The following is a 23417-nucleotide window of genomic DNA, read 5'->3' as shown; positions in this document are numbered from 1 at the left end:
CAAGTAACGCCTGGCTGGAATGCTCCCCAGGTAGTGGAGATTGTGCACACAGTGTGTGCAGGCAAACACTGAATCCACTGACCGGGGTAATAGTATATCTGTAAAGCGCTTAGAAATATTGTATTAGGCGCTATGTAAGCGGAATATTTTTATCATTATTATGAGACTGTAACACTCGTTTTAAACTTACAAGTAATTTTGAGCCTGTTTATTTTGTTCTTTGAACCAGAAAATAGATTTTTGTAATTGAATTGAATCTTCACTATCTGAAAAATAAATGTAGCAGCCACATGATAATAAAATATACCTTTAGAAAATAGAAATGATAGATTTCAGAAGGGTTAGGTATTTTGAGAACACTCATTGTAATAATTTGAGGCGCATAAGTGAAATTATCCCCAATAGTACATGCTAGAGAAAATGTATATCTTTTACCAAAGTGTTTTGTTCCAGGTTTGGGGTGGAGTCTACATAATTCTGTAATTCTTAGTACAGCTGTTATCTATATGATCTATGATAATCGCTTCAATCAAATTAAATTTCAGTACAGTTCAATAAATTGTGTATTCTGCAAACATGCAAAGGTAAATATACAAAAATATTAGAGAGATTCCATACATGTTGTACAGACATTTAGAGAGGATTATTTATTAGCATGCTGACAATTACTTGGAGAAATGTGATGAATTCCTGACTAGTTTTGTAGTACAGTCGTAGGGCATGATGTATGAGTGGTCAGTCAGAGTGACCACTGATTTTACTTTTATATGCATGACAGTAATGACACAAAATGGTGGCATGCCATAGGGGCGCAAAAAAAGTACTTAAAACCATGGTGATGCTGTATTTTGATAAAAACATTTCCAATAAGCGAGTAAATGAGGAAAAACGTTTCCGATGACAGCATGTCATACGGTAATGACAAGTATGTTGTATGCTGGACATCTGTGAAGTCAGTGCAAATTTCTTAATGTTACTTTTTTTTTCCAGTTTTGAATAAAATATGGTGTATATCATCAAAACTGCACACAGGGTATTAATAATAGACCAAGTTGTGTGATCAAATTGCAATTAATTTAATTAAAAGCTGACATGTGTTGTATGGACAAAATCATGTCTTACAGACAACCTCATATGATGTACATGATATGCTATGGAATCGGTTTCTTCAAAAGTAGCACAAAATAAGTGGGCAGACAACTATCCAATGTATACCAAGCATTCTATGACAACATTTCTGTCTCATGGCAACCCATACATGGTTCAACACAAATAGTTGCCACAATTGAGAGAAATTGTTTCCTGACCTAGGCATCCAATACTGATGGTGGGGGGGGGGGGGGAGTGGTGAAAAGATGGTGAAAAGAGAGCAAAAGACAATTTTAGTTAAACTAGTACTATAATATGATACTATCAAACTAACTGTGTACATGTACATGGTGCATCATTACTGCCTTGTCAAAACATTCAAATTAACTATGATAGAGAGACTTCGTTTATTATAATATCAGAGTTTACTATTAATCTCTATGGAGCTATATTTGATTATATATTTGTATATACGATTACTAGTACAATTAAACATGTTGATAGATGCTCTTACAGTGCTTAGTCTAATAGCCAATAGATACAAATTTTTTAAAAAGAAATGTGCAAAGAATCATTATAGGCCTACCCCAAAAGGAGCGTGGACTAGCTAACAACTTCATGTAGAGAAACTAGTATTGGACACAGCAGCTGTCCAATCATCAGCGCTCACGATAAGCCCTGACCAGTTTGGTACAATTTGCGTACAGTTCGGTACAGATTGCTTACAGTCGGCGTACAGTCTGCGTACAGTCTGCGTACAGTTCGGTACAGTTCAGTACAGTTTACGTACAGAGTGCTTACAGTCTGTGTACAGTCTGCGTACAGTCTGCGTACAGATTGCGTACAGTCTGCGTACAGTCTGCATACGGTCTGTCTACGGTCTGCGTACAGATTGCTTACAGTCTGCGTAAAGTCTGCGTACATTCTGTGTACAGATTGCGTACAGTCTGCGTACAGTCTGCATACGGTCTGTCTACGGTCTGCGTACAGATTGCTTACAGTCTGCGTAAAGTCTGCGTACATTCTGTGTACAGATTGCGTACAGTTTGCGTACAGTTTGCGTAATGTACAGTTGCGTATAATTTGCGGACAATACAGCGTTCAAACTTAAGTGGGTCCCTGATACTTTGCTGAGTTTTCATTTGAAACGATGCTCAAACTTGCACTCTGACTATGATGTTTCCTTACAAGATGTTCAGAAAAGAAAAAACGTAATTTTATAACTAAAATGGATACAGTAGACAGAGCTGCCAACCATTCCGTTTTTGCCGTAATTACTCCGTTTTTTACTCCAAATTACGGTATTACGTTTTTTCTTCATAAAATACGTTTTTTAATAATTTTTAAATATTTTTTTTATTTTTTTATTTTTTTTTACATACCGCATGTCAAACAACTGCCCTAAAATGGTGATTGATCACAAATTCAATAGAAAATAAATTTTAAAACATACTTGAAGAGAAAAATATTCTCCAAAAAAATGAAATGCCGATAATACCAAAATAACCACCAAAAAAATTACCTGCTTGGATGGAAAAAAACAACATGATGAATGAACATTTCTGCATTGGAAGTGTGTCGCGCGTGGTTGTAAGTTTTGTTTTTATGAATTCCTTTTTTTTGCCATCATGATTCCTTTTTTTGGTCGTACAAGGTTGGCAGCTCTGAATAGATGTCTATGCATGTATCATCAAAATGAGCATGAGCATGATGTTCAGTATTTTAGGTTATGGAATTAAGTTAACAAGTTGAACCCCTTCTTAAATGAAGAGATCTTTTTGAATGAAGAAATTAATTTTGATGTTGCAATCTTATCCATTATATAAGATAATTAAGCATCACATTTTTGTATGTGTTTTGGTTTGGTTTTGTATTTGTATTCATTGTGTGCAATAAATATAACAAAATTCCAAACTATTATTGACTTACCCTTCTCTATTTTTACGTTTCCAAAAGTTTTTCAAAGTTAACATGTTTAGGGGCTATAGCAAAAAAAGTAAATACATAGTGTACTTCTTAGACACTATTATTGAAGAAAAAAAAGTTTCTCTCACAGAGGCAAAAGTGAAATATTTGTAGGTCAAACTTGCAAAGTTTCAGTCTTGGTGCGTTGACAACATGGAAATAATTTTTTTCTTCAAAATTGGAATCTCAATTTTTCTCAAGTGTTTGATGTGCATGATTTTGAACATTCTCATATTCAACTTGAATACCATTCACATCTCCTGATCAACTGTGTGATACATTTAAATGAGGCACTAGATCCACCAAATGAATTAAACATGAAAAACATACCAGTACATGTTCTTTCCTCTACAGCAATTCTGCGACAAGATTTTTCAAGGTAGTTTTTAAAAATAGAAACACAAACTCAATTACACCATGCCTTTGAAGCGTAAGAACACAGCCATTTTATTAACACTATCAACATTACTAAATGGCCCCTACCAAATTGGTCTTATTCTTACTGTGATATCGACAAAGGAATAAGTACGGCAACAGAAGTTTCAGAAGAAAGAGGATTAGGTTTTGAAACACATTTAAATAGTTTGACGGAGAGGGAATAAAAAGGAAGGAGTGGACAGATAAAAGAATAGAGACACAGAATTTAGGATCATCAGATTATATGTCGTGGCAAAAAATGCAATGTTTTTTTTCTTTTTATGTAAGTGTATGGCAATTGTGTGCAACAAAGAACTTGCACATTTTCACTGGGCTATGTGTTATAGGATACAGAAATGTCAAGCATTATACACTTTATGTCACCAACGAAAAAAGACATCGGTTTTCCTGCGTCATATCTAAACAAGCCTCTAGAGACAGAGTACATTTATGGAGAGGATAGTCCTACAGTATAGAGACAGACAGAAAGAGAGAGACGGAAAGAGAGAGAGCGAGAGAGAGAGAGAGAGAGAGAGAGAGAAAGGGAGGGAGATAGAGAGACAGAGTGAGAGAAAGAATGAGAGGGGGGGGGGGGGAGAGTGATACATATGCCTACACTTAAAGATAATACAAAGTTTTGGTATGGGGTCATAAATTTGGTTCAAATGAACATTTTGGAAGCATATGCAATCCTACAATATTCAGTGATCGTTGTCGAGGTTGAAATCGAGTCTAAAATTATGAAATTGTAAATAATAAACTCTTTATGTTGTATATAATACATCCACAGGGGCATCCAAATATATAAAATTGTAAAGAATCACTATGTACCCAATTTTCAAAATTTCCCAGTACTTTGTATTACCTTTAAGACCTTTCATGGACGATGGACAAAATTGTCTCTAATTTCACAAATACACAGTCCCCTTCATGTTTTACTAAGCATACTTGATTATGTACAATTTAATTAGCTTCTGGGTGACTAATTGTTCTCTACTAGCAATACATCACTTAGTAATTTGCCTTGACATTGACTAGGCTGAGAGAGTGACGGAGAGAGAGAGAGAGAGGGGGGGGGGAGGAGAGAGAGAGCGAGAGAGAGAGGGAGAGAGAGAGAAATTAAGAAATATAGAGAGAGAGAGAAAGCAAGAAATAGAGAGAGAAAGAGAGGGAGAGAGAGAGAGAAAAAAAAGCAAGAAATAGAGGGTGAGAGGTAGCGAGAGTCAGAGAGAAAGCAAGAAAGAAAGAGAGAGAGAGAGAGAGACGAGAGAGAGAGAGAGAGAGAGAGAGAGAAAGAGAGAGAGAGCGAGAGCTCACTTCCCAGAAGTGGAAATCCTGATTGCATTTTCCAATGTCTTAATCATTTGGAGTGTATGAGCATGGTATGAGGTTATGTAACAAAATCATTAAGTGGTTGGCAGATGGCATTACCCATTCATATTCTGTTTCAAACAACCCCCAAATTACTACTTGAATTGCCAGTAGGTAATCATGGCATTTTCTTCTGCTTTGTGTTACTGGAGAGAAAGACAATGTTGCTCAAGTGAGGATACAGATAATATTCGCCATCATGTTGGGAATGTATTTTGAACAAACCGATGAGGAAAAACCATGAGATAGCACTCTCGAAGGAACAAATTTGAATGGACAGTAATCTTTTTGAACTGCTGGTAGATGCATGGATGTCACAGTTATGGAAGAGAAATGCACCGTTTTTGTATGTATTGTTACAGAATAACGTTTTCACCAATGTTTCTTTATCTTCTGGGGATGAGAATCTTTGCTAATTTAATTGACATGGAGCATCAAGAAAACCTATCACTCTCGAGCATATAAATGAGACAGATCTTGAAGTTAAATTCCATTGTCTGCATTTTATGGAAAGCTTCTTTTAATATATGCTCATATCGACAGTTTCATATCAGGCATCACACTAATAATTTCCTGCATGTACAGTGTAGTACAGGGGATTTGTTTTAAATGACAATGTATCGTTTTTAATAGGAAAAGGGTTGTATCTTCCCACATGCTACCACTCTACACAAAAATTGCATAGCAACGTCACATAGCATTTGGTTGCTAAGAGAGAATATTGGTTGACTTTTCCAACTCCAGGGCAATGGAGCATAGAGAGGCTGCCATAAATTTCTCACTCGAGAGTGATAAAAATCTCCTCCACCCCATCGGGCATGATATAGTCTTCTTAAAACAGACTTTTAATTGATAACCGCATCTGCATCAGTTCCCATGGTGTAGATAATATTTGTTATCCACTTGGAAAATGGACTTGAATAACTGAAGACATGTCATACTGATACCAACCTTTGTCGGAGTATCAGAAACGATAAGTAATCTTTGACCTCTTGACTTGTCATATAACTGGACAAGACCATTGAAGGAGTCATACTTCTCCAATGTAAATCTGTAACTCTGCGCTAATGGTCATTAGAGTCAGATATTAAGTGTCGCTCAGTGTTTAAACTTGATAAGGGTTCTGATAGCGTAAACCAAAACAGTTTACTTAAGTCCAAGGGGGTGGTTCATCTGATATGTGGTCAATTTGTGTTCGGAGGACGATTCTGGAGAGGCATTGTTTTTTCACTCAAGGAAAATGGAGACTACACAATAGTGCTGTTCTTCTGGCAAGGATGTGTTGTTATTGCAAGTTATTTTTACACTGTGAGAGGGATAATTTATAAGTCATTTTGTGACAGTGATTCTTGCATTGTGCTGCTTCATGGTCGTTGGAAGTGTATTATCTGCAGAATAACACAATTTATCAAAAGACTAATAGTGCAAGAAATTGATTATTTCAGTAGAATCTGCGGAACCGTCTACTAAAAATGGATTATTCTAAGTGAACCGAGGCCGGTTCTTGCACTTATATGCAGTATACCTCAATCAGAATGCAACGTGGGCATAATGGCATGTCCCAAGAACCTCGCAAGTACAACACACCCAAGGATCAGGTCGCTGAGAGACTGAACCTGACAGAGGGGAGGCGTCTTAACCTCAAGACACGCTACTACATGCACCAGAAACAAAATGCAGAGCACATTATGAACCAGAAGATCCACCGGGTCAGTGAGGTCCTGGATCATATTTCCTTGTCAAGCGGGAGCCTGGGAGGGCAGGAGTTTATCTCCGAGGAGGTGACGGCACCATGCTTCATGTATGGAGAAAGAGTGGAGAGCCGTAGACGGTACAGCAAGAGAATGGCTCTACTGAGATATTTCCTGGAGCGTCGCCCCAAATCTCCTCAGGGTTTAGGGAGGGTGTCGATGCTTGGGGAAGGCAAGCGGGAGGTTGACAAGAGGAGTGCAGATGAGATCTTTGAGGAGATTCTTGACAGGATTGAGTCAGACTCAGAAGAGGAAGATGATGACAAGCTGTCTTTGCCCAACTCTAACAAGCAGAAGGAAGTCAAAGTTAGGTGCGGTACAGCAGTAGTAACAGGTTCACCCAGGATTCAACTGTCACCTACAAGAGGAGGTGGAACGAAACCAAGACCCAGGACTGCTCCATGTTGGGAGTCGTCAAAGCCCTTCTTATCACCAGGAGGGAATTCCATATGGACCACATCTACTAGCTCCATCCAAGACATAGGATCCTTGTCTCCACAAATCCTCTTGGAGAATGGCGGGCGATCACCTAGCCGGCAGGATGCCTACATCCCATTCTGGGCAGACATGGACCCTGTCAATCAAAGTAACATGAGATTGTCCAGGGGTAAATCTCACAGTATTGTCAGCTCCACCTCCTCCATTCATGGATCACCTCGCCATCAAAAGGAAACCCTCCAGCAAATCAGCATGTCTTCCATCTCTTCCGCCTACAGCAGTTCATCTGGTCGAGCAAGGAACAAGCACCCCTCCTCTCCCCGCAGGACTCTTCCCAGCGAGCAATCACTCCGGGTCGATGCCTTCTTCTCTCCACGTCCCAAATCCTCTGTTTCTTACCGCCTGACCCAAGACGATGAAAAGAAAAGTGTTGATGCATACTTCAAAAGCTCTGATAATCCAGAGTCACCGAGTGATGATCTGGAGGGCCTTGTCTTGCCATCTTTGCCAACAAGACATACCCGTTCATTTAAGAGACCTACCATTTATGCTCCTACTATAGCCAGTAGGCAGAGGACCATCAGCTCTATGATGGTGTCAGCTGGTAAAAGGAGAATCAGTGTTAGTTCATAGAGGAACCTCTTCATCAGGGATGCCATATTTCAGACTTGTTTTTATGATACAGAATATATGTGGATCTAATATTTCTTGGTTACTTTCAGGCTTTATCAGTAAAAGCAACTTGTATTTTTGCTTTATGAGTGGTGGTTAGTGTTACTTCTCCTTCACAGGTTATTACCTCTTAGCTCAAAACTGCCAAAAAGTTCGGAGAAGAGTAAAAAGGAAGGAGTGGATAGATACAAGAATAGAGATACAGAATTAAGGAATTAATAAAATATGTTGAACTGCTCAGACTGTAGCTTTTACATCTTAAACTGCTTGGAAGTGAATGTATGAAAGATTGAAACAGCCATTATTTAAACATTTCAATTCTGTATATGGGTGGTCTATAAAGAGTCCATATATGTGTGTGTCTGTGTGGAGCCTGAAGGATGTTCACTCTTTGTAATATCATGCATTTAAGTTGATACTTTGTTCGCTCCAAACAGACATATAGGCCCGAATTCACAAAGGAGGTTTGTCGACTAACCGAGGTTTATGTGCGTCATACGACGCGTTTTGACGCATTTTGACAAACCTTGTTTTGTAAAAAAACAAAAGGAGGTTTGACGAAACAAAAGGAGGTTTGTCGACAAACCTCCTTTGCGAATTCGAGCCATATTGTATGTATGAACCATTTAGACAATCAAAGAGAACCTCTTTTGTATTTTCCATAGTTTTTTTCTTCTCAGACTAGAATGTTCAAATGTAGCTTCGTATTGCATACATTTTTAGATTTCTTCATGTTATGCTAAAAATGTCGGTCTGAAAAATAATCAATATAATGAAACATGAATAGGAAGAATTTTATATGCAGTATAGCTCGCTTACTCGCTTTTGATTTCTTTCTCTTTTTATCGATGGAACCATGTTTGTTCATCATGATTGCTTAGACATGTAACCACTAATATTGAAACATAATACATTTTCATTTTGAAATATGTCTCTATGAAATCAGAATTATTTTTATTACTCAGTACGTATTATTAATATCATATTTGTCTTACTCTTAATTCATTTACATGCCCCTCCTATGTAAGTTCATTTGAAAAATGTTTTTTGGTGCATCAAATATTTCAAAGTATGAGTCTATTTTTACCTTTTTTTAGGTACATTAATCAAATATGATGTACTTTTGTGAACTAAATGTACTTGTAATTTGACTTGCCAATGTAGAATGTTAATCTATAATTAATCTATAATTAATGTTTTAAAACTAATCAAAATCGCTGTGTAGAAGATTCGCTATGAATACATTTATGAATATTATCACAATGAAGTGTGTCACTGAGAGTTTGTCTTATGGACTAATTGAAAGATGGAAGAATGATTTAGAGGCTGGTTAGGCATTGGAATGGATGAATAAATGGGTAACTTGTAAAGTGACTGTAAAGTGATTATTGTAGAGTGATTGGTTGATTCATGGACAATGCTTTGATTGAATAATGAATGAATTTTTTTATTTTTTATTGATTAACTGAAGGTTTGATTGATTTATTTTTTGATGGTATTGATTAGTAGATTGATGTTCTGACTGATTGGTCAATAGATTAATTGATTGGTTGATTGAAGCATTGATTGGTTGAATGACATGCATATAGGTTGATGTATTGATTGATGGGTATTGATACATTGATTATGATTGATTGATGGCCTGACTGATTGGTCAATAGATTAATTGATTGGTTGATTGAATCGTTGATTGGTTGAATGACATGCATATAGGTTGATGTATTGATTGATGGGTATTGATACATTGATTATGATTGATTGATGGCCTGACTGATTGGTCAATAGATTAATTGATTGGTTGATTGAAGCATTGATTGGTTGAATGACATACATATAGGCTGATGGATTGATTGATGGGTATTGATACATTGATTATGATTGATTAATGGCCTGACTGATTGGTCAATAGATTAATTGATTGGATGATTGAATCGTTGATTGGTTGAATGACATGCATATAGGTTGATGTATTGATTGATGGGTATTGATAGATTGATTATGATTGATTGATGGCCTGACTGATTGGTCAATAGATTAATTGATTGGTTGATTGATGGCCTGACTGATTGGTCAATAGATTAATTGATTGACTGATTGAAGCATTGATTGGTTGAATGACATGCATATAGGTTGATGTATTGATTGATGGGTATTGATAGATTGATTATGATTGATTGATTATTATTGATTAATTGATTAATTGCTTACTTGATTGAAGGGTTCATTGATTGACATATGTATTAGTTGTCAAATGGATTGACAGACACGAATTGATTGACTGAGTGATTGACCAACTGATTGGTTGAGATTGATTGATTGAAGAATTGATTGGTTGATGCATTGGTTTATGGATTGATTGATAGAAATTAATTGATTGATTGATTGATTAATTGATGGACCAACTGATTTATTAATTTACTAATGATTGATGATTGATGAATGGGTAGTATTTAACAATATATTTTTGTTTTGTTACATTTTTGAATATATTTCAAATACCTGAAATTTTCTACCATCATTTTTTCCTTTTTTTCTTCTCTACGTCTTTCCTTTGTGTCATCTAGTGACTTGAACTGGTCTGTGTTTAATCCAAATCTCCTAGCAACAAGCTCTGTTGATACCTATATCTACATATGGGATACAAGGTAAGAAGCCAATCAATATGCTTCAAGTTTGTTTACTTTTTGTCCCCTTTAAGTTCAAATGAAACTAAAAGTTGTACAAATATAAATGTTAAAATCACTTATCTAGTCGTCCAGTTGATATAAACTCTTTCTAGTCAGGCCAAATATTCTGATTTGTCAGTATAAGAAGTTTTGATTATCTTCTTGTCATGCCATCCTTTTTTGTGTTCAATGAATGTGTAATCTCTTTTCCCCATTATCTTTGAATACATTTGATGTAGTCTGTTGACTACTTCCATTCAAGTTTCATGTTTATATTTGAATATATTCTTTTATTACCCTCAGGGAAAGCAAAAAACCTGCTTCAGCGTTTTCTACTTTTGGTGAGTCTGGGAAAATGTTTCATTCAGTTGTTAAGTTAATGATTTCTCTCTATTTTTCAAGTTTTCTTTAATTTAAAACTTTAATCCTTCGTTATGTATTTCAATTAGCCAATAATATAGTAACTATAGGTTAATCTTCAATATGTACTGTGAACACTAATTTTATATTTGAAGCATTTGTATATTGCAGACAAATGTATTTGGCAAAACACAGTTGAATAATTACCAGGAGAAAGAAAAACTTTAAGAAAGACAATTTACTTCTAGCACTTCATAAACATGTATTTACCTACATACTGAGTGACTTACATACAAGAAATTTTCAAACAGATTAAAGAAGCAGTAACAAACAATACTTAGTAAAAACATAAATTATTTCATCTATCTTATCCAGCTGGAGCAGGACAAGTGAAATGGAACAAGAAAGATGAGCATTGCCTAGCAACCGTCCACGATGGTGACATCAGGCTATGGGATAAGAGGGTAAAGCCATTAGAAAATAAATTTTTTGGACAAGAATTTTAGAACTATTTGTTGTCTGGTGCTAAGATGGGGTTTGCCTCAAGACTTGCTCATGCCAAAGTTTTTTTTCTTCTTCAAAATTATTATCTAAAATGTGGAAATTTAATAGTATTGTTGAATTTTACTCCTTTGTAGTTTGGAATGGTGAAAGCACTGTGAGCTCCAGATATAAGTCATAGTTTTACAACTGTCTTGAATGCATTCTCTCTCTCTCTCTCTCTCTGCCTGTTTGTCTCTCTTTCTATCTCCCACTCTCCTTGTAAACATATTAGTCGAATGTATCTAAAACATTGTTTTTCTGTCATACTTTTTTCTTCAAATGTGTGTGTCTTGTTTTGTTTGCTCATATTTACATATGGAGAGCAACACAGTTTTTTCACCTTTCCAAAATACACAGGAGTAAAATTCATCAATACTATTAAATTTCCACATTATAGATAATAACTTTGAAAATAAAACATGAACTTTGGCATGAGCAGTGCAGTACATTTCGACTCAGGTATCTTCTTATCAGAGGGGGGCCCTTTCAATGAATCTTCTAAAGTTATCCTTTCTCATGTTTTTTGTTCTTCCTTGATATCACAGAAAGGGAACCAGGCAGTGAAGTACATCTCAGCTCACGTATCCAAGATCTACTCATTAGACTGGGACCCTAACAACCAATCACATCTTATCACAGCGAGCCAAGATTGCTCAGCAAAGGTGAGAAATAACTTCAAACTATTTTATTCAAACAATTACAATGTTAGATGCTGCTTATAAGAATGGGCTTGTATGGTGATGTAGATATACAGTAGGCTTACTTTAGCAACATGTGAGAGAGGGGGAGGATTGAAGATTCCTGAAAAGGACTGTCGTTAACCTTTCTTCGAGCTTATAGTTATAAAGAGAACTATAGTGCCGGTTGGAGAGGATGGGTAGTAGGAGGGGCTTGACGTTTCAAACAGGTTGACTATTCATCGTCAGGAGTGGGAAATAGCTGGCGTGCATGGGCTTAAGTCACTGGGTTGCAGACACGGGGGCGCTATAGTTCTCTTTAGAACTGTAAGCTCAAAGAAAGATTACCAACAGTCCTTTTCGGGACTACACACACACTCAAGAAAGAAAGATTACCGACAGTCCTTTTCAGGACTCCTCAATCCTCCCCCTCTCTCACATGGTGCAAATGTAAGCCTACTGTATAATGTTATTTCACATTTTGTTGAAATTGGCTTCTTAGGGTCCCTACTACAATTTGAATAAAATCAGTCTTCGCTGTTTGTTTTGAATATCCTCAAATATCAATATTTATTGAAAAATGGGCTACGGTCTACGTTTAGTTGCATTTTTAGGAGTACACTTTAATTTGATTTGATAATTCAATTGCCAATTTATTTAGCATTATGTTGTTTTTCTCCATCGTGATGCCTTGGATCTGATACAATTTCAGGTTCTACTGTTCTTTGGCCTTTCAGATTTATTATCTAAGAAATTAGATATCAATTTTGTACATTTATTGCATTTGTGTTGATCTTATGAGTATCTCTTCATCGTAATTGGATTCAATTAAATATCGTATTAAATATTTGTTTTGCCTTAACTTTTAGGTTTGGGATACAAACAATGAGCAGAAAGCAGTACTTGAGATCAGAACAGATGCTCCCCAGTGGAAAGTCAGATATACGGTGAGTGGGGAGTGTTCTACAAGCTTCTCTATGAAATATATACAGTAACAACTGAATTATTCATACCCTTTGTAAATTTGATGTTTCTGAATAATGATGCTTATCATAACTCAAGAATGAAAGGTGGACTGATTGAATCAGGGCCTTTGTTGAATACTTTTAGATTTAAGGTTTAATATGTCACATTCTCAAGAAGCAAATATTGGGACAAATCAATTTTTCACATACTTAAACAAATACAAAACTTGGCAAGGATATAAATAATGTAGTTGTTCGCTGTATATGTATGTCTGTCAACCAGTGGCATATCTAGACTTGATAAACAAAGTGGTAGGTTCCCTACTTTGGCTACCAAAGACATCTTGCACCATGCCTTTATACATGTGGACCCATTGCAAGTTATGTATTCTATATTTTTTGTGTCTTCACACCTTGGGAGTGTTTGCTGGCTCCTTCCTATTTAGTTTGTGTAGGCCTATACTTAATCAACTATAAGAGATACATTATGCATCCACAAATATGTAGTTTTAAGGAGTCAATATTATGCATATGAGTGTTTAACAAGTATTGCATCCATAGGAATTATCCCTCCAAAGTGCCCCAACGGTTCGATTTATAACTTTCTGCATTATCCATCTTTATAGCCATTCGGTGATGGTCTAGTAACCATCACCATGCCACAGCTACGGCAGAGGGAAAAGAACCTGTTGATGTGGAGTCAATCTAACCCTGCAGCTCCGATCCATTCCTTTACCGGTCACAGTGATGATATCCTGGAGTTCCAATGGAGACCTAAAGATGGTAATAATAATAATAATATTCAGCTTTTATATAGCGCTTAATACATCTCAGACGGCTCTAAGCGCTTTACAGATATACTATTACCCTGGTCATTGGATTCAGTGCTTGCCTGTACACACTGTGTGCACAATCTCCACTCCCTGGGGAGCATTCCAGCCAGGCGTGACTTGACGCTCAAAAACCATTTGACCAACAATGATGGTCGCATCCTACCGGGTACCCATTTTAACCCCTGGGTGGAGAGTAACAAGTGTAGGTTAATATCTTGCCAAAGGATATTAGTGCTGTGTCGGTATTCGGACCCTCGACCTTCGCATCTCGAGTCATACAATCCTACTACCGGCATTACCTACCGGTATAATGATAAAGATAACTACAGCAGATGCATACCGACATGATAGCAATATCGACCAATACCAAGTGGAAACAAATCTCTTATATAACCAAAATGTATTTTTATTTTTTTTATTTTATTAAAGGTACTAATAACACAAAGTTTTGGTATGGGTTCATGAATTTGGTTCAAATGAACATATTGGAAGCATATGCGATCCTACAATATTCAGTGATCGTTGTCGAGGTTGATATCGAGTCTAAAGTTATGAAATTATAAATAATAAACGCTTTATGTTGTAAAGCTCCCTCTCAAGGTCAATATATTAATTAAGCTATAAAACAATTTGTCTTTACTAAAATCAACCAATTAGCTATTCCTGTTTGGAAATTATATATCACAATTACATATTCTGAGATTTTCATGGTCGCAGCTACCATTGTACGGCCTTTGGCGCTATTTGAAATTCAACAAAATTTCCTGGGAGTACCGGTAAATTTTTATACCCGATTTTTCTCGAAAGCAAAATGTGTTTCAGATGGTAAATTTTCTAAAGCTTATAATACATCTATAGGGGCATCCAAATATATCAAAATGGTAAAGAATCACTATCCACCAAATTTTAGAAATTTCCCCAAACTTTGTATTACCTTTAACAAGGATGAAAGATGTATATTGTTGTAATTTTTACAATAAATAATTGATGTGTTACTATTCTTATTTTTTTGACGTATTTTTCATTTAAACCTTGTTTGAGAGAGAACTGCAAATTGTCCAAAGCATCAATGAACCAATATGAAGAATGAAATTTTGTGAATGCATGGTGCAAAATGTATTCACTATTGAGCTTGATCCTACCGAGCTATAATAGTTAGACATATTTCTAATCATGCTGAACAAGAAAGTAAGTAACATATATTTGATGTATGTTGAGGGAGGGTTAGGATGCAGAGTAAGATATATGATTGTATCGTAAAAAGTACTTCCAAGACACTTATTCGTTTGTTCGTCTCCACAGTTTCATCTTTTGATTATCACATGGTTACCTGGGCAAGGGACTACACCCTGAGAATATGGAGAGTGGAGCCTTACTTACAGAGGGTGAGAAGGAATACTCATTTGCAATTTTATGTTTTATGCAATTTCATTGTGAAAGAAACAGCCTTGAAGTAATACTGAATGGTTTATTTCGTAGTGATTAAGAACAGTTTTGGATTGTGAGGTTTTGGAATCTTCAAAATTGTACCAAATTTACTGAAAATCACAATCTATGAAGAGCACTTCACACAGAAATAGGGTACTTCATGTAGTTTGTGACACCAAAAATTGGGGCAAAATTGTAAAATATTTCTTGTCCTATGTGAAATGGACCGACTGTATGAAAGCACTTGGAAAGGATTTCCCTTCTTAGTCAATTTCTACAACGACATTCTTTCATGAGGCATAACAAGAACTTGAGAGCTCACAATAGTTTTTCACACTTATCAAAATCCAAATGCAACTTTCTCTTTAAAACTCAGTGTTGTACTTATAGCTACTTGCGCCCTCTATATAGCAAACAATGCCTAATTGGTTACCATTGGTCCCCCATGATCCTCTTTTTCTTATGATAATTAACAGCTGAGTTGATGAGATAGCCACCTGTCAGTGACCTTGCTGGATGGTCTAATCCCTCCTAGCCAAACTAGTACAGACAGGCTTTAAAACTCAGTGTTATGAATGTTGAATAGTACCAGGGATGCCAGTCTTCAGGCAATAGCCTGAATTCAGGCCCTGGCGAGTTATTTCAAGACCATAGTTTAGGCTTTTTTGTGTACAAAATAGCTCATTCTAGGTGATTTTCAGGCCCTCTGATCAATTCTAACTGGTATCACTGAGTCACATTAATTTCTCGCCCTGCAGCTGTGCGGTGTTGAAGTCCAGGACCTGAACCTGAGTGGCTCCAGCGAGATAGAAATCCTTGCCTCTCCTCCAAAGTCTGGTTCCTCCTTGAGCATGGCATCCTCGGCCTCGCCCGCCAGGCAGCTCATGGGGGGGAGCAACGACCTCATGGGCGGAGGAGGGGTCGGAGACCAGAACCGGTCGCTCAGTGATCTGGATGAATCCATCACATCTCTGGAGCAGGAGTTCAAGTCCCTGGCACGCATCACCCCACAGACTACCATTGAACCTGTAAGTCATCTGACTTCCTTCTTCTCTTTCCCCTCTCTTTGTTTTCTTTCTTTGATCCCCACTTACTCGGCTACCCCCTCCCTTTATCTCTACTTTTTCTCTGTCTCCTTCCCCTTTCTTCACCGCACTTTCTCAGCTCTATCTCGTTTTTCCTTTGTATAAAATGGTTTATCAAATCTTGTGGATTCTGTTGGCCAAGGATCCTCCCTTTGATCAAAATTGTTCATCCTTTTTTAGAATATTCGTGAATTGTTTATCCTTTTTTAGAATATTTGTGAATACGTTGTTTGTTGTTGGGGCTCCGAATGGCCACCACCAAAGATTTTTTGTCAATTTCTCTCTTTACCTAGGATCTCGGGAGCCGAAGTTACCAGAGATCTGCATCCAGTCATCATCACACTGATTCGTGAATATGTTTGTTGTTGTTGGGGCTCCAGATGGCCATAACCAAAGATTTGTTATTAATTCCTCTCTTTATCTAGGATCTCGGGAGCCGAAGTTACCAGAGATCCGCATCCAGTCATCATCACACTAATTCGTGAATACGTTTGTTGTTGTTTGGGCTCAGGATGGCCATCACCAAAGTCTTTTTGGTCAATTTCTCTCTTTACCTAGGACCTTGGGAGCCGAAGTTGCCAGATATCTGCATCCAGTAATCGTCACACCATTCGGATGAAGATGACCTTCCCCCCTCAGTACCCGGTCAAAGTGAGCCCCAAGCTGGCCATTATATCCCCTACGACTCTGGATAACCAGACAAGGATGAAAGTACTAGAGGTAGAGTATTTTATTGCTTGGTTGATTCATTGTTTATATTACCTTTGTGCTATCAAAGGCATCATTTAACAATGCTAAACCTGAGATGCATAGCCCTACTGTACGTATTATCAATGTCTGTGATATGGTGAAATATTGAAGCCCTAACAAAAATTGTGCTTCAAAATGATCATGAAGTTAGGGTTAAAAAAAAATTTAAAAAATCAAAAATCTTTGTGTGACCGGTTTTACCATACTCATTTTCCCCCAATAGACTGAAAGTGTTATAAAAACCGTTAGGAAAACAAAAAATACAATTTTGATTCCAATCATAAATATCTTGATAAACAGACAGGCGATCGGCTTGTAAAAATCATGGGGTTCCTGACTGACCTAAAGGTTTATAATTATCATTGCAGCATGGGCTAAATCCAGGATATTGTTTCAGAATCTGAGACAAAGATACCCAATCCCTTTTAAGAAGTCAGGTATATCAGTAGAGGTTTCGTAGTCGAGTGGGTTAAAAAAAATTGACTGGAGATGCAAAGGCTGTGGGTTCAAGCCCCAGCATAGCACTAGTATCCTTTGACGAGACATTTATCTAAATTTGCCACTCTTCACCCAGGTGTTGGAAGGGTACCAATAGACAGGAACTCCTGGAATGCTGTGAGCACCAAAATCGTTAGCCTAGCTTGAGCTGGGGTAATATTGTACCACTTTACATGGGCATCACTAAGGTTATGGCAATTTGTTCCCCGCCATTCAAAGTGAACTCTAAGCTGACTTTCATGCCACCCCCCCCCCCCCCCCTCCCCACAATCCTGGACAATTGGACCAGACTCAAATTACTAGAGTTACTAGAATTTTGTTTGTTTGTTTTTGGTTTTGTTGTTTTATTAATTGATTGAAAGGTCGTTTATTTGACTACAGTGCAAAAAATGTTATATTTATTCGTTAGGAAGCTCCAGGCCAAGAAAAGAATAATGATGTGTAGGTAAATCAGATCAATTTTATTTGTTATAGTTTGTCCATAAACTTCATGAAGATTTAATATAGCCACACGGGAGAGTTGATGTGCCCGGCATACGATACATGCTCTAACAACAATTGCTGTCCAGTCAGTATCCTACATTAACAATAATAATAATAGCTCACATTTTATGCGCATAATACTTTGTTTCTAGGCCCAGCACATATTATTACCATGGTCATCGGATTCAGGGAGCATTCAACATTAACACAATTCAACATTAACACAATTCATAATGCAGAATAGGGCAGTCTCTGTGATGACTGAGTCTGTATCCTTCAAATGTCCATACTAATCTTTGGATTTTTCATGCACCATCGATCCCCTGAGGAAGAGGGATGAATAGTTAATTATTCAAGCATTTAAATTCAAACCACCTTCCAGGAAATCAAATGTATTTCATTTTTATTTTCTGAAGGTATTAAACCATTCCTGTATGCAGCAAGTGGAGTTAGAGAGGTTCTGTATATCAACCTGCTTTAATCAACTCATCACCATCCTGGAGGGATTGCAGGTGAGAAAGAATTGAACGAATCGAGGGGTCAGTGACACAAAGACACAAGTCCATTTTGGCCATTTTTAGAAAAAGTGCTTTATGTGTCACTGAGCACTCGGAGTTAAGTCTATGTTTCACTAGCCATTGACTTCAATGGGGTGTTGGGTGGAGTTAAGACTTTGTATTTCCTGGAAAGCCAACATTTTTCTGAAAATTTTGATATCAGATACTCATTTTGACAAAATACGGAGTCACGTCTTTGTGTCACTGAACCCTCGGAATATTGTCAGCTCAGAGCCAGAAGGGCATTAAATACTTATAGATACATTGCATATATATAGTTAAAAACTAAATTATTCATACCCTTACCAAGTTTTGTAATTTTTTAAGTATTTTGACAAATTGATTGTCCCAATTTATGTTCTTTGAGAATGTGACATATTAAATCCTACATCTAAAAGTATTGAATAAAGACATCAATGCCACCAGTCCACCTTACATTCTTGAGTTATGAAATCACAAACAAAAAAAGAATCACGTTTACAAAGGGTATAAATAGTTTAGATGTTAACTGTAGGTCTACTGGCTCACTCCAGGCAAGATAAGTCTACTAAAATTAGGCACTGCTTTACAACTTCATACTTTCTTCTGTCAATTATTGTGACATACAATCATTTGTTATTCATTGCCTGTGTTGGGTATTTTCCTATCATTGTTGCATTTCGCAGTTTTGTCTGATGTACTAATGCTCTTCCATTTCATTCAAAACCTAGACATACGTACATATGTAACTTGGGGGGTGTGTCATAAAGCTGTGCGTAAAGTTATGCATGACTTTACAAATAACTTGAATATGAAGAGCTAAATAGGATTCTCAAATCCTTTTAATCGCAAAAGCTAAAGTTGAAATATGCAGATGTAGATTTACCTTATCATTATTAACAAAATATTTTAATGCAAAGTGTATTTTTGGCTACCATTTAATTGAGATTATGGGAAATACAGTCACTCTTTGTTAAAATGTCAGGAAAAACTTTGGGCATCCCATTTGGCTATTCATATTCAAATCAATTGTAGAGTCATTGGTAACTTTACACACAGCTTTATGAAACACCCCCAGGTTATAGGAAGACATTTAAGGATGGTTATAAATTCAAGTTGAATGATGCACATTAACTTTAAATGTTGTGATTAAACATTGTAAAAAGATAATTGTTTCATGAAAGGAAGCCTAGATTTTCTCATCATCAAGAGATTTTACCGACTGTAAAGCTCCATGATTATATGAGTATATGTGTAATTGGGTTTTTACAGACGTGTATCAATCATATATGATTATTTACGTCTGGGGACCAACCTTTAAACGTCACCATCCGAAAGACGTGACTCAGTTTCGAACCTTCTTCCTCGGCTGATTCAGTTTGTAACTTCCATTTTTAGCTGGATTACAGGCGCACGCCACAACACCCCGTTATAATTGCAGTTACTTTAGTCTAGGTTTAAGCTTTCCTGATTCATTTTCTTTTCAGCTGAACTCTCCAAGTGCAATGAATGGGTCATCTACCAAGGGGTCATCTGGGGGTCAGGTCACTTCAAGCTACGGAACTGCTTCGGATAAGAACATACCCTTCCCTCGAACCTCAGGGGCTAGATTCTGTAGCACAGGTAATGTTTGTACAGCAAAAATGTAGTGGCACGCAAAGAGGCGTCCGGAATACAAAGTGCATAATATTATAATTTTGCCACATAGAAATAGAACCGTAATGTTTAGATATGGAGATGGTAAATGCCTATACAGTCAAACCTGCTTTAGTGACCACCTGTATAGAAAGACAACCTGTCTACAAAGACCCCTTTTTTTGTTTCCCTTGAAATTAGTTTCTCATTGAAACATGTACTAAATGAACCCGTACATAAAGACCACCACCTGCCTATAAAGACCACTTTTCTTGTCCCCTTCGGTGGTCTTTATAGACAGGTTTCACTGTATTATGATTTTTTTTTTCCCACATAGAGGTAGAACCATATTGTTAGGATATGGAGATGGTAAATGCATATATACTACCTCGATTAGGGTTAATATTCAGAACTGTCAAATAAGAAACTTATAAGTCATTAACATCAATGAGAAATATTTTGATGTGTCTTTTTGTGCCTTGATCTTTATTTCTACCCGGTAATTTCTCCATTCTAGTACAGTACGTATCACATTATGATATAATGTACCTACACGCTTCAAAAGAGCTTTGGCAATTGTTATAGTACCCTGGCTTTAGCTCAAGCAACCTCACACAAAGAGTTTTTAACCCATTCACTATGAGATTGAGAGACAGATGAACCGAGAGAGAAAGAGAAGAATAAGGGATTATTTATTATATTTTGTGACATGAAGAATCTGCTCATCCTTCAACAATGAAGAACATATCGAGGGGTCAGTGACACAAAGACGTAACTCCATTTTGAGAATAAGTGGCTTATGTGTCACTGAGCACTTGGGCCTTAAGGAGTTAAGTCTATGTTTCACTTGCCATTGACTTCAATGGGGGTGTTGGGTGGAGTTAAGTCTATGTGTTTCCTGGAAAGCCCACATTTTTCTGAACATTTTTATATCAAATACTCATTTTGGCAAAATATGGAGTTACGTCTTTGCGTCACTAAACCCTCGATATGAATAATGCTGTATTCCTACCATCCTATTATATTTTTTTCTTTTCATTCAGACAAACTAGTAATGTTCACCAGACCCAACAGTATGAAGAAATCAAGTACTATCTTCCAGGCAACTCCAAAGTATGTCAAATAGCTACTCTTTAATGTTTACTTTTCTTTAAAACTGAAATATAAATTGAATTATTTAATAAAATGGATCAGTCGGTGAGTCAATTATTCAACTTCTAAGGAAAACCTATAAACCCATATACAATATATATATCACATTGTATGGCAAAAAGTGTGAGAAATATAGATTCTGACATATAGAATCGAATTTGACAACCAAATGTTTCCAATTCTGAAGTAAGTCGAATAGCTACGCTTTAATGTTTACTTTTCTTTAAAAGAACATCTGCAAAACTGAAATATATATTGAATTATTTAATAACATGTATCAGTCGGTGATTCAATGATCCTACTTCTAAAGAAAAGCTATAAACTAATTCTTACAACATATATGTATGGAAAAAAGGGTGAGAAAACTTAGATTCTGACTTTATACGATAGAATTTGAGCCATATTTGGGGACGCCCAAAGTTTTTCCTGACATTTTAACAAAGTGGGACTGTATTTCCCATAATCTCAATTAAATTGTAGCCGAAAATACACTTTGCATTAAAATGTTTTGTTAATAATGATAAGGTTATTCTACATCTGCATATTTCAACTTAATCTTATGCAATCTAAAATATTTGAGAATCCCATTTAGCTCTTCATATTCAAGTCATTCGTAAAGTCATGCGTAACTTTACGCACCGCTTTATGAAACACCCCCCCCCCCCCCCCAGGTCACAAGAGTGAGGATACTGAGGAAGACTGTTCCACATCCCGTGCAAAAACAATCCATCATCTATCACCAAGCAGAGAACGTTTTTGAGGACTCGTGTACAAGCATTGCTTTTTAGTGAACCCCTTTGTTTCCAATATGTACTTCTAAATTTGTTGTAAATGTTTATAATTGATTTGTAATGTTTTGTTGGAAATATACATGAATTTAAAAAACTCTCAAGCAGATATTTACCTGATGATTGCAAATTTGCTCGAGGATTATAGGGGATTAAAGCATGTCTGAAGTGTACAACAGGGGGCAGATCCGTTGCATTGCCTTCCACAATAACGAAAAAAAAATTTATATTGAATTCTTTGTTTCACAGGAAGCCAGTGTAGTGCAATAAACGTTGCTATTCAGTTTATTTTTTCATTTATTTATTTATTAGTCTTGTTTTAGTAGGGTGGCTCCATCAGTAGTTCAATACTTTTTTCCATGGAGGCCCTACAGTTGAAACAATGCATTCAGTCATTCCAGTTAAATAGTTTAATTCATTCTTCCATTTCTTTTCCTAGGGCGCTGTCGGCACTGAGTCAGCACCGAGGGCAGCAGAACATCCAAAGCACTAGGAAAGAGAACCAAGAAGGCTTATCAATCGCTAGGTTCTACAAAGAAAGAGAAAATGTAAGTGTTAACTCTTAATGGAACCCTTTTGTCTTGAATGGATGATAATAAATAATATGCCGATATTGTAAAGCGCATATCGCATGATATAACGTCTCCAAAGGACTTTGGGTATTTTGATGTTCCTTTCAGTAGTCTACTTTTCGTAATGTAACAAAATGTATGCATTTTCCTTCTTGAAGCACCTTTTATGCAAATTACTTCATTCACCCGTTATGAATAAATGTATCTCAATAGTAGTAATAGTTATGAAAAGTTGCAATTGATACAAATCAATCACAAGTCCTCTAATCAATCCCAAGTTTACGGTCTCCTATCTCTTACATGTATGTATGTAGTTGCGATTGATATCAATTACAAATAAGTTACAATTAATTGCAACCCTTTATGATACAGGGTCCAGATTCATACAAACTGTTGAGTAACACAAACGAGTAGATAACTTAAATGTACGGTAAAAAGCGAGGTGTCTCAAGAGAAATGAAGATATGACAGACACTAAAAAAAAACAATGGCATATATGAGGAGCCCCAATAAAATGCAAAGCTTGTACAAGATCGGGCTCCTAAGAAGAACATTTTTATAAAGTCTGATTATCAGAGGTGTCGTGGTCGAGTGGATATCACCGGACTGTGGATCTAAAGGTCGGCGGTTTGAGTCTCGCAGCGACACTAATGTCCTTTGGCAAGACATTAATCTACATTTGCCACACTCAACCCAGGTGAGGTAAATGTGTACCTAGTAGGATTATTCCTTGAAATGCACTG

At 36.7% G+C, this 23417-nt stretch overlaps 1 protein-coding gene across 1 annotated transcript in view; it reads left to right on the top strand.

Annotated features, from left to right (window-relative positions):
- The window catches only part of LOC100894008 (GATOR complex protein WDR59), a 46091-nt gene that overhangs the window by 10846 nt on the left and 11828 nt on the right, over positions 1-23417 (top strand). The window contains exons 5-17 of the mRNA XM_030975659.1: positions 10268-10348; positions 10673-10710; positions 11105-11193; positions 11818-11934; positions 12819-12896; positions 13541-13697; positions 15050-15132; positions 15934-16338; positions 16819-16980; positions 18408-18503; positions 20015-20150; positions 21206-21275; positions 22542-22650. Of these exons, the coding sequence (XP_030831519.1) occupies positions 10268-10348; positions 10673-10710; positions 11105-11193; positions 11818-11934; positions 12819-12896; positions 13541-13697; positions 15050-15132; positions 15934-16338; positions 16819-16980; positions 18408-18503; positions 20015-20150; positions 21206-21275; positions 22542-22650 (1621 nt within the window). The remainder of the gene's footprint in view (positions 1-10267; positions 10349-10672; positions 10711-11104; positions 11194-11817; positions 11935-12818; positions 12897-13540; positions 13698-15049; positions 15133-15933; positions 16339-16818; positions 16981-18407; positions 18504-20014; positions 20151-21205; positions 21276-22541; positions 22651-23417) is intronic.

The sequence above is a fragment of the Strongylocentrotus purpuratus genome, unplaced genomic scaffold (assembly GCF_000002235.5).
Source record: "Strongylocentrotus purpuratus isolate Spur 01 unplaced genomic scaffold, Spur_5.0 spur5_scaffold_8, whole genome shotgun sequence".
Lineage (NCBI taxonomy): Eukaryota > Metazoa > Echinodermata > Echinoidea > Camarodonta > Strongylocentrotidae > Strongylocentrotus > Strongylocentrotus purpuratus.
The sequence above is the reverse complement of the archived record's forward strand: the minus strand, read 5'-3'. Positions and strand labels throughout refer to the sequence as shown.